The following is a 12,191-nucleotide window of genomic DNA, read 5'->3' on the forward strand; positions in this document are numbered from 1 at the left end:
AGTATAAGGGTGTATGTATTGCATAGATTAATGCTGTCATTATCGGACTGTCTTGTAGGTAATGTTTATGTGGATTGGAAAGAATTGTGGACAAAATTTTATCAGCCAAGTCCTTGGAGTTCCAAGTTATGTATCAATACCACAGAATATGGTAAGTGCTTGCTTTGGTCTTAATAAGACAAATAACTTTTTAAAATATAATATATCACCTGTATAAGCTAAAGAGCCTTTTAGAATTGTAGCTGATTGTAATTAATTCCAGTTTCAGGAAAAGCTCACTTCCCCCATCACATGCCACTCTTCCTTAGGTTCCCCACTTAAAATAATCTTAATCCAGCTCTCTCACCATGAAACCACAATAAATAGAAGTTGATAACCATCAGTTAGATCCAGTAAAAATCTGAGCAGATTGAGAATATTGGGACCAGGAAGGAGAATATTGGGACCAGGAAGCTCACCAGCCCTCAGTTGCTGGAAAATTCAAATCCTAGTTTAGGTCACAAGTGAAAATGAATCTGTTAATGTAGTCCCAGTTATGACAGCCAAAAGCCACTATTCAGTTTGGCACAATTGATAGTTTGTTCAAGGATGATCTGAGACTGAAATTGCAGTGGTATGTGGAACAGTTTCATACTAACTGTGCCTGCTTTATGCCTGATTACGATGCTTGGCCCTTTTCATTAACACTAAATTAACTCTGTCTCCTAAAGACAGTGTGTGTTATACTATGTATTAATGATAACTTTTGTCTAATAGACGCATCTTCCAGAACTTGAAACAGCTGAATCTACCAGAACAATAGCTTTTATCTCTTGGCTGAGAGAGCAAAGGCCATTCTTCCCTATACTGTATATAATAAGGTAAGTTCTTTTTGACAACTCTAATACACAAGTATGCATGGTCATACTTGCAGACGTGAATGCATAGTCATGTCAGCCACTGTAATGACATATTTTATACTGCATTGCCCTCACACAAGATTTGTAAGAGTTGCGCATAGTGTGAATTGTAAATGCTTGAAAACCTGGCATGTGATTTTAACTTTTCTTGTTTTGTCATATTTTAATTTGTGGAGGTTTGATGCTTTCTCAGGGCATCCAGAACTGTAAGTCACCTTGTTACCCATCTGTCTTGGCAAGAGATTTATTGGTGCTATACTGTGTGACAGCTTCCTGCCCCCCCGTCTGCTAGCTAGCCAAACAGACTCCTCAGGACTTTGCCACTCCAAACTTTGCCTTGCAGGCTAACTCTTGGTGTACTTCAGTTCCTGAATCCCCTGGAAGAGTGTTCCTCTGCAGCATCCAGGCTTTGTCACTATATGCCCACAGAAATACCAAGTCCACTGTCTCCAAAGAGACAGAATACACCCCAGGCTATTAGCTCAACTGAGGATGCACACCTTACTTTAGTATAATAGCACTGAGATGAATTTATAATAAAACAAGAATAAGTGATACTAAGCAGATAATAGAAATAGAAAGTGGTTACAAATAAACAAAAGAATAACATGCTTCTAAAAGTCTGCATATAATCATAGTAGGCTCCAACCTTTGTTCTCACCTACAATTGCTTTTCAGCCTCACCAACCCACATAGTTGGGGATCCACTCTTCATAGTTGCAAAGAGCGCTGACCTCTTTGTTCCCTCAGTGATGGATCACAAGATGCCCTTTTGCTTTTCCTTATATTCCCCAATGTTAATTGTCTGTCTCAAGAATCAGGATGACACACTGGGGTTCAGACTGCGGTCTCTTCCTGCATGCGAACACCAGGCTTTTCTTCATCCTCCTGATAACTGGTGTTTACTGCAGATACAAATAAATTGCCCATTGTCTGTGGCATCCCCGTGCTCAGTTTACATTATAGACAGGCAAATCAATATTCTTCTTCGAGTGATGGTCCCTATCTGTATTCCACATGTTGGGTGCTCATGTGCCTGAGTCCAGAAGTATTTTTTAGCAGTGTCCCTTGACCCGCAAATGCATGGTGTGTCCCCTCATGCTCTCAGTCAAGTATATAATTGGTAATGCAGGTCAACGCCTCTCCAGTTCCCTCTTACCGCGGCATGGCGTGAGTCAGAACCACTGTTCCTTTGTGCCCTTAGTTTTGCTAAGTCAGTGACCACTCCTCGTTCAGTGTATATAGTTGTACACAGTTGTATATTGTCATTTTAGTGATAGATAAGTTACTGTAGTTTTTCCCCTGTTTTGGGGAACGTATCCCATCCCATCCCCTCATCTCCCCCCAGGACTATACCCTGGATTCTGGGATTTAAAAACTGTTTCCTGCCCACACTCCTTCTCTGTGAACTACAGGCCTCAGCAAGTAAAGTCCTGCAAGTCCTTTCCTCCCCGAACCCAGGAAACTCAAAGCTTTGACTCCGTAAGTAGTTGATGGAGGAAGCCATGGGACAGAGGGCGTACTCGGATCTGGGACCAGCAGAACCCCTGGTACAGCAATTGTCATTGGTGGTGAGCGCCCCTCTGAGCACCTCGCATGCCCTGGATCCATTGGTGCTGAAGACAAAGAATAAGTCCCGACATGAGAGTAAAACACTCTCACGGGCATAAGAGCACATCCCTGTCATGGACTCCTCCTAAGTGCAGCATTTCCTCCTCAAGCCAAGCCAAGTCAGGTGAGATGTTGTGCGCAGATCCATCCAGACCAGCGCCCAAGCTTCTCCGTGTGGAGGGTACGGCCAGGTGCAAAGAAGATCAAATGGTACTGATTACTGCCCTGGTACCCACGCATCCAAAACACTCACCGGCACGTGCACTGCCCATCCTATTGGTGCCTCTGTGCCTCCCAGATAGGCCAACCCCGCAGATGCTGCCTGGGACCTCTGGAATTTCCAGAGGCACACCATAGACTCCTGGACATCTGAGCCTTTCTTTTCGATGGAGGAGCTGATCCTTCAATATCCACAATCTCCTCTCCGGACCCCCACTCCAGAGGACAAAGCTCTACTGCTGCTGCCAGAGAAGCCTGTCCCATTGCTGCATTGCAGCCCTCCGGAACCGTCTTCGGAGTCCGAGGAGTTCTCTGAGAAGAACCCTTGTTTTCTCTGATGTCCTGCTGAAGTCCAGACTTGCGGCCCAGACTGCCTTATCCCCCAGCATATGATCCATCAGCAGAGGCCTGTACTGCTACCCATGGGGCCCACCACACCCCAGGGACCCTTCTTTCTGACCATAATGGGCACCTGTGGATGCAAGGCACCATCACAGGCATCTTATCGACCATCCCCCATTCGCCCAATGACACTATCCGTCTATGAGGAAGAGGCAGACATTAACCGTTACCGCCAGCTCTGCCGGTCCCCACTGTTGCTTCATCATTGCTGGACAAGGTGCTTATTCCTCTCCCACTCTTGACGCCGGATGACCATCACCAGTACCAGGACTTGCTCCAGAGGGTAGCAGCAGACTTGGGAATTCCATTGGAAGAGGTCCAGGACCCACATCAGCTCTTGGACATTCTCCAACCCCGATATACACAGTACTTATAAGTGATGCAATAAATATTTTACTAGCTAAATGAATTAACAAAACCCTTGAAGACCCAACTACCTTGATAGTAAATCTCTACTAAGTAAATGTGAAAGGCAAGGAAGCTAGGACTGTTAACAGAAAATTTGTTCTTGGCACTGGGATGGTTACTCTAATAGACATATCACTGCGAAAATTTCTTTTTAATCTGCTTAATCACACTTCCCAGTGGAAAGCGAAAACTGCTTTTCTTTCCTTTCCCTTTCTTGTTTGAATTCCATTGCATCTGACCCTTTTCCCTTGGCAAGTTAAGAATGAGGTAAAATAAAAGGCTCATTAATCAACCATACCAATGATAGCAAATTAAGAAGGCTTGTAAAGGGGCCCTCTCAAGCGGCTCTACCCATTAATGAGGCCATTCTTCAACTGGCACGGGCAATATGGCACACTCCCGCCTCCTGTGCTGCCACACCGAAGAGGGCAGCGAGGAGATATTTCGTGCCTGCTAAAGGGGCAGTGTCATCCTCCCCTCCCTACTCTTCCCTCCCTTTCCCCCCCCGCTTTCGTCCATTCAGCAATAGAGCGGCCACGCTAGGACCCATAGAAGTCTGCTCCCCCAGATAGGGAGGAAAAGAGGAGGGACCTAGGCAGGAAAGTGTATTCCTCAACAGGACTACAGTTACAGATTGCAAACTACCAGGCGCTGCTATGACTTAATAACTACAACAAGCTAATAAAGTTCAAGGACAAGCTCCCACCAGACCAACAGCAGCAATTCCAGGTGCTGGTAGACCAGGGGTGACTGATGGCCAAGGTGGGCCTTCAGGCTGTCTGTAGACATGGCTGACATGTCCTCTTGCTCTCTAGTGACCGGGATCATTATGCACCAGGACTTTTGGCTACAATCGTCTGGCTTTTCCAGGGAGATCCAAAATACAGTTGAGGACCTCCCCTTTGAGCAAGTTGTTCCACGAGAAGATGGATGAATCCCTTCATGTGCTGAAGGACTCTACGGCCACACTACAGTCCCTTGGTATATACACCCCGGCCCTGAGACACAAGCAGCAGAGACAACCATTCTGTCCCTGACCATATGCTCCTTACCTGGCCTACTACCAATGCCAGAAGGACGTGCCACTTAAGTGGCACCGCTTGCAACAGCCACGCTTCCCTGCCTTCGCCACAACCAATTCTTTGACCCTTTCCCAGCAGCAGTCAAAACCTCAGTTTTGACTTGCATGTCGATCCCTTAACCTTCCCCGATGCCACTGCAGTGCCTCATACCATCTATGGGGGCCATCTTGCCCTATTTCCCCACAATTGGGACAAGATCACCATGGACATTTGGGTACTGGAGAACATCCACCATGGATACTCCATAGAATTCCTCTCATTCCCACCTCCTTGTTTCCTCTTTCCCCTGGACTTCTCCTGGGGATCCCTCCCATGAATGCATTCTCCAAAAAGAAGAGAAAATCTGCACCCGGAGAGGGCCATAGAGCCTGTCCCACCTCAATGCAAGGGAAAAGGCTTCTACTTACCATACTTCCTTGTCCCAAAGAAGGGTGCCGTGTGCTGTCCCATTCTAGATCTTCAAGAGCTAAATACCTTTTTCAGAAAATTCAAATTCTGCATGGTAGCGCTGGCATAGATTATTTCTTCCCTCCCCCAAGGAGCCTGGTTCACAGCTCTTAACATGGACACTTACTTGGGTAGGACACCAACACTACCAGTTTCAGGTCCTCTTAGGGTGACCAGATGTCCCGATTTTATAGGGACAGTCACGATTTTTGGGTCTTTTTCTTACATAGGCTCCTATTATCCCCCACCCTCGTTCCGATTTTTCACATTTGCTGTCTGGTCACCCTAGGTCCTCTCGTTTGGTATAGCGACAGCTCCAAGAGTGTTCACAAGTGTCTTCGCTGTGGTGGCAGTCCAAATGCACCGCCTCTGCTGCTCAGTATACCCCTACCTTAACAACTGTCTCCTTGTGGTGCTTATCGTGCCAGGAAGTAGCTGCCGCGATCCTCACCCTTAGCATTCTATTGGCATCTCTAGGTATTTGTGTCAACAAGGAAAAGTCAGTATTGATACCTACACAGATGATATTTTCTCAGAGCACGTCTTGACTCCATTGCAGGGAGAGGTTTCCTCATGGTGGACTACTTCTCAATACTTATGTCCATCATCGTGGACCTGCATCATAGACCTCACACCACGGTCTGCCCCTCTCTCTCTCTCTCTCTCTCTTCTCCCCCTTCCCCCTCCTTGGCCATGTGTTGCCTCCAAGTGTGGCTCCTTTCCATCTACAGAAGCAGCACAGACCATATGCTGGTCATAATCATAGTTCCTTGGACCATGGTAGCCTCACTCACGTAGTGGGCCAATCCTCCCAAGATGATGATCAGCACCCCCTTCACCCTTTCCATATCACAGGTCACCATCACAACTGACGCCTCCCTCACGGGTTGGGAAGCCCACGTGGAGCACCACATGGCCTATGGAGTGTGGATGCCACGGGAGGGCAGGATTTATATAAACGTGCTAGAGCTCCATGCAGTCTGTTCAGTGTGTCAGGCCTTTCTCCTGCTCATTCAGCCCCTCCACATTCAACTGCTCTCAAACAACACTGCAGCAGTGGTGTACGTAAACAAGCAGGGCGGCGCCATGTCTTCCTCCCTCTGCCCCGAGCCCGTCCGCCTTTGTAACTGGTGCATCAAAAACAACGTAATGCTTCAAGCCACATACCTCCTAGGCACCCAGAATTCCCTGGCCGATGCGCTCAACAGGACTCTCTACTTCAATCACGAGTGAGAGCTACATGACGCCACGCTACAGTACCTCTTCGAGAACCAGGGCACCCCTCAGTGGGACCTATTTGCCACCCTGAAGAACCAGAAGCTGCCCCCCTGTTGCTCCATAGTAGAAATAGGGAAGAATTTGCAGGGCGATGCTCTCCTCCTCCCCTGGAAGACCACCTCTGTTACTCTTTTCCTCCCATTCCCTTCCTGCTGCAAGTACTACGCAAGATTTGTTGAGACAGAGCCACGGTGATGCTCGTAGCCTCATTCTGGCTCTGTCAGTTCTGGTTCACAGATCTCCTCAGATTCTCCACCTGAACGCCGCTCTGCCTTCACGCTCTCCCGGATCTAGTCTCATAAGATCGGGAGAATCCGGCATCCCAATCTCGGCCCTCTTCACCTCACAGCTTGGTATTTGGATGAGGGTCGAGGGTAGATCAGGCATGCTCCACCTCAGTGTGGCAAATCTTTACCCAGAGCGCTGGAGAGAATCCACCAGGGCATGCTACTGAGCAAAATGTAGATGCTTCACAGTATGGGCTCAATGTGACGGTCACTCACTGAGTGTGGTATCTATACCAGTCGACCTAGACTACCTTCTCGCCCTAGTAATCAACTCTGTAGGGCTGCACCTGAAAGCAATCAGTGTCTTTCTTCTCCCCCCGGACTGCACCTCAGTGTTTACATACCCCACCACTGTCTACTTCATTAACACTTTTCCACCAGTTCTGAAGCCCACACCCCCATGGGACCTTAATCTCATCTTTTCTGCCCTCCCAAAGCCACCCTTTGAACCACCGGCAACATGTTTACTCTCCCACCTTTTGATGAAAGTGACATTCATGGTAGCCAGAACCTCAGCCAGGCAGGTCAGTGAACTTGGAGCCATGATGACAGATCACCCTCCCTCTCACACTATATTCCACAAGGACAAGGTGTCCCTATGGCTCCACCCTAAATTCCTCCCAAAGGTAGTGTTGGAATTCCACCTAAATCAGTGCATCCACCTATCTGTTTTCTACCCCAAACTGCCCACCTCCCCCACTAACAGGGTCCTACAATCCCTTGATGTCTGCTATGCACTGGCTTTCTACCTTCACAGGACTCAATTCTTTTTGCACATCGCTGAACAGTTCAAGGGTCAAGGCCTCTCCTCCAAACCAATTTCCAAATGGGTCTCAGGGAGCATCTGTGAATATTGCAAACAATCTGGCGTACCCCTGCCTGATGGAGTCACAGCTCACTCTACATGAGTGCAAGCCACCACATCGGCTTCACTGGCAGATGCAAGACCTAAGTCGTGCAGCCATCTGGCGCTCTGTCCACACGTTCACAACGCAATACACTATTGCACAAGCGATAGCGGGCTAGGCTGTAGTGCAGACCACGCTTCCATTGACATCCTCACACCCACCTCTGTACTGATCACTGCTCGTGAGTTACCCACGTGTGGAATACACATAGGGACCATCACTTGAAGAAGAGAGGTTACTTGCCTGTAACTTCTTCAAGATATGTGATCCCTATCTGTATTCCACTACCTGCTCTTTCTCCCCTCTGCTTCGGACTGCATTCCAAGATGGTAAGAGGGAGACTGGAGAGGCACTACCTATTATACCCTCGGCTGGGAGCATGAGGGGATGCACATACAGGTGCTGGTCAGTGGATACTGCTAAGAAACACTTCAGGATTCAGGTGCATGGCACACCTGCCTACCCACATGTGCAATACAGATAGGGACCACACATCTCAAAGAACCTCCAGTTACAGACCAGTAACTTCCTCTGCCTTAGTCTAGGACAATTTGTTTATCAAGTCTGCCCCCAAAACATTTTAGGATTTTATTTCCAGCACACGACTCTTTACACACCATCTGTACAAACATCACAGTGAGATTATTGGCTACCAGGTCACCAGCTCTCATTTGATACTACACACGACACTCTTTACAGATAAATTTTTCACTTGACCACAGCTCAAAGAGCTGGGAAGCGATAACGTATAAAGTGTCAGACCTGATGGGAGTTTACAGACGAGTGGGCCCTCTACCAGGTGGTATTGAGGGGCTCTTACATTATAAATGTAACCAGCTTGCCTGTGTTTAACAGCAGACATTTTAGTGAATTAAATGTGAACATTATCCAGCAATATTGTGGTATGAATGATTGTGAGGGCTACAGTACTGGCTTTTCATTTACACTTCACCAGTTGATGCACTTATTTTTAAATAGCTTTCAAAATGCTAGTTCATCCTATAACTTTAAAAATACTGTACTGTAGAGGTTAGTGAATGTTTCATTTCACTCAGTCATTTTATTTCTATTTCTAAGGGATGAAAGTCCACTGAAATCAAGTTTCCTACAGAACATGATAGAAGACAGAACAGAATCTGCCTTATCATACTATGAGTTCCTCTTGCATATACAGCAGCAAGTGAATAAATGAACCACTGGGTTGTATGGCTCGCTTGCTTAATGAAAATTTCTGCAGTAAAGAACACTTGTGCTTGTAATATCTTTTGTTAAGTTTGTGGCCTGGTGCAGTGGATGAGAAGTTCTCACTGTGATTTCAACAAAGTAAAGCAAATAAAGGACCACAACTGAGAATCATATGTGCAACTACATAATATTGTACTTTTAAAATCAAAATATATTTGAAGAGGTTGGGGATCTTTAATTTGCTGCAAATTATGCTTTTACTGTAAGCAGTTGCAGCATGAAGTACATTGGCAAAGGCAATATTGAAGGGGTGAAATACATTTTGTAAAATGGAGTTCTTTGTTCAAAATGTATATTTCTGTAACTTTTAGTTTTGCTTTTTTGGGGGGAGAGGGGAGGGTTGCTGCTAGATTTAAAACCTCAATATGATTGAGTTGCAGGGAAATTATATTGTCTTTATGATACAGTATATCCACTGATTAAAGATTGAACATTTCTTTTAAAAAAGAGAGCTACCTGGTACACTTAAAGTAGCAATGAAACAACTCATTGTGAAATGAACAAATGTTTGGGAAAAAAATTGTGAAAATTTTAGAATGTAATGTTCTAGAAATGGTTATGTTGGATAGGTCTAAAGGTAGCTTAAACTGACCTAGCTGGATTGAGATAGACTGAAGTAATTTGTTAAAAAGCTTTTAAATGCATCAATATTCTTGTACCTAAACTGAAAGACAAAGTTGGCATAGCATACTGTGTAAACTGAAAACTATAATCAAGTGGTCTGGCAGCAAAAATGGGCTAAGACGGACACTGAGCCTTGTGTTTGTAGTTAAAAATAATGAGTTGGTCTTGTCTTAATAGTTCATTAAATGGCAGGAAAGTGGGGGAGAAGAAGGAAAAGCATAAAACCACCTGCTCCTTTCCGTGCGTTACATTAGATTTCTGCTCTAATTTAGGTTAACTAAATGTTAGGCCCATAAAATGATTGTTTTGTGAAATGAGGCTGTGGTAGCATTTCATCCTTAATTTATCAATATATTTTTGAGACAGCACTGAATATTTTGTTTGACATCTAAAACTGAATCCAAGTAGAAGTAATCATTTTGCTCTTGAAATAAATGGGGAAAAAACATATTGGTAGGAAGTGTTTTATAGTTCAGTTAATATATTTAAAGTTCTCAGAAATCTTTTTTTTATTGAACTATGTAACAAGCCTAATTCCAGGACATGTGTGCACACAATATACATGTTTTAATTTAACTGACAGACCTGCAAGTGCTACAAATGAAACATGGAAATTGGATTTATAGAAAGCTGGTATTCTTAAATGTAAGATGTGTAAAGTACATGGGAATTAAAGTACATTGGTTGGGGAGCAATCTGTAGATGACAGGCTGTTTCTCTTTATGTTGCTAGTCAGTTTCTGCCCCTTATATGCTCATGGAAGAACTGTGATGTGGAAAAATTGTTGTCTACTTTAATTTGCTTTTAGTTCATGTTAATGCTCATACACTTTTATAGGAGACTTGCAAAAATCTCCTTGTTGGGGTCAAGTAACTTTTCATTGATGAGTGAAATGTTTACTATAAAGGTAGGCAAGTAGATATTGTGCCTAGGCTAGTAAACTTGTGAAGGTTTTGCAAAGAGGATTTAACAGGATCTGGTAGGATCACAGTTTCTGCAGCCATTCGTCTGCTTCTGCTCCACTTACAGTATAATTGACTGACAGGAGTTACCTCAATGCAGGGGAGAAGCAGCTGTTTCTTCATAGAAACATCTTGTGCAATTTGAGCACAAAAAAGCCACTATCATTTGTGCTGATTTTTGTGATGTTTTCAAAAGAGCATTTTGGAACAGATTTACTTCTCCCAAAGATTATTTAAACACCCTGCCTGCTGTGTCTACATGACTAGTGGAAATGTATTTCCCAAAAGTTTTTTATAAGATTGTGCATTATCTTCAGTCCATGTGAAAATATATTGTAAGTACATAGGGGAAAATTATGTTTTAAAATTTACTCGATTACTTTATTTCTGGCTTCACGCACATTTAAATCCTACATTTTTTATTTCTTAAATGAGAATCAGTCATTCAGACAACCACAGTTTTATTAAGTGGTTCCTCACTCCAGGCACGTGATGATAAAATGTACCCACTAGGATGTTGGAAATCATCCATGCATCTCACAACAGACCCAAAGCCTTTGGTTTTTCTTATTATTACCACATACTTTGTCATTATATTCCATAAACTTACATTTTTAAATATGTCTGTTTCAGAGAGTGTCACTTGCTTTATGTAAACCAGGATAACAGTTATGAATGTCAGTCTACATGCCAATACAGTAACTAACAACATTTCAAGTTAGGATCCCTAATATTTTTCTCTGTGAAACTTATGAACGAGCGAGCAAACGAACCCATTTGAAGTAGAATGCTTTTGGAATGTCCATATTGTATTTAAGAAATATTCTGCAATATTGAATGTGTAGTTTAATTCCATGCAGGGGAGGACAAAACATGCTGCTTCAATTTGTATTACTCTTACATCATTGCAGAGCATACCGGTGTGTAAACTGCCTATGCCACACTTCTCACTGTATTACAAATGTCAAGGATAACTTGTTTATTTTAAGATCTTAAACAGGCAAGGGTGGTCTTGGTTGTTCTGTCTTAATGTGACAACCGTACCACAGCACATATACTCTATTTTTCTAGTTTCTGAGGTTTAACTATTTGTTTGACACATTAATGTTAATTCAGTCAACATCAGTACCATCCATTTTAATTTGTATACATTATCTTTTATAATTTAATATATTTGAGTATCAGTCTAAATAGACTATTTTGCAATAACTAGAATAAGATTTACATTTCTTTTATTCAGAGTTAATTTCTTAACAATTTCTAATCAAAGATGCAGAATGGCTGTTATATAAGGGACCATCAAATGTGATTTTAAGCTTTTTGTTCACTATTAGGGATGTAATCCTTATAAATTTAATTTTGTAAAGTAGTGTATAATATTGTAATATTAAATCCTTGTTTTCTGAAACTCAGACACAGATCTTCAGCATGAAGTTATAAATCTTGCCCCTTCTGAATCTGAGACAGGATTTACTTGTCCTCCTTTTTACAGTTTGTAATTTTCACTGTTTTATTCCTGTAAAAAGTCATTTGTAACACATGCAAATGCTTATTTTATCTGTGCTAATTTAAAAGATTTGGCTACTCAATAAAACTAATTGAAAGTGCTCACAAAAGTCCATCAGTCCTTTAATTAATAAACAGAAGTGGGATTCCATATTTGACCAATCACTGGGTGACATTTTTTCCCATTGGTTGCATTAGTAACTTCAGTAACGGTAATTGCATAGCTAAAGGAAAAAATTGTAACTTGCTAAAATTGTCAATCTGTAAATGGTACAAAGATTGGGGGATTTCATATTTCAGGAGAAAAAGATGG

At 43.3% G+C, this 12,191-nt stretch overlaps 1 protein-coding gene across 2 annotated transcripts in view; it reads left to right on the forward strand.

The window, feature by feature from the left end:
* Positions 1-11,988, forward strand: part of SEC24A (SEC24 homolog A, COPII coat complex component) — a 50,752-nt gene extending 38,764 nt beyond the window's left edge. For both annotated transcript variants that reach the window (XM_008166411.4, XM_005309446.5), the window contains exons 21-23: positions 59-151; positions 757-860; positions 8,619-11,988. In XM_008166411.4, coding sequence (XP_008164633.2) covers positions 59-151; positions 757-860; positions 8,619-8,733 — 312 coding nt within the window. In that variant the 3' untranslated portion in view covers positions 8,734-11,988. The remainder of the gene's footprint in view (positions 1-58; positions 152-756; positions 861-8,618) is intronic.
* Positions 11,989-12,191: the final 203 nt, after the last annotated feature.

This window comes from Chrysemys picta, chromosome 8, assembly GCF_011386835.1.
Source record: "Chrysemys picta bellii isolate R12L10 chromosome 8, ASM1138683v2, whole genome shotgun sequence".
Classification (NCBI taxonomy): domain Eukaryota; kingdom Metazoa; phylum Chordata; order Testudines; family Emydidae; genus Chrysemys; species Chrysemys picta.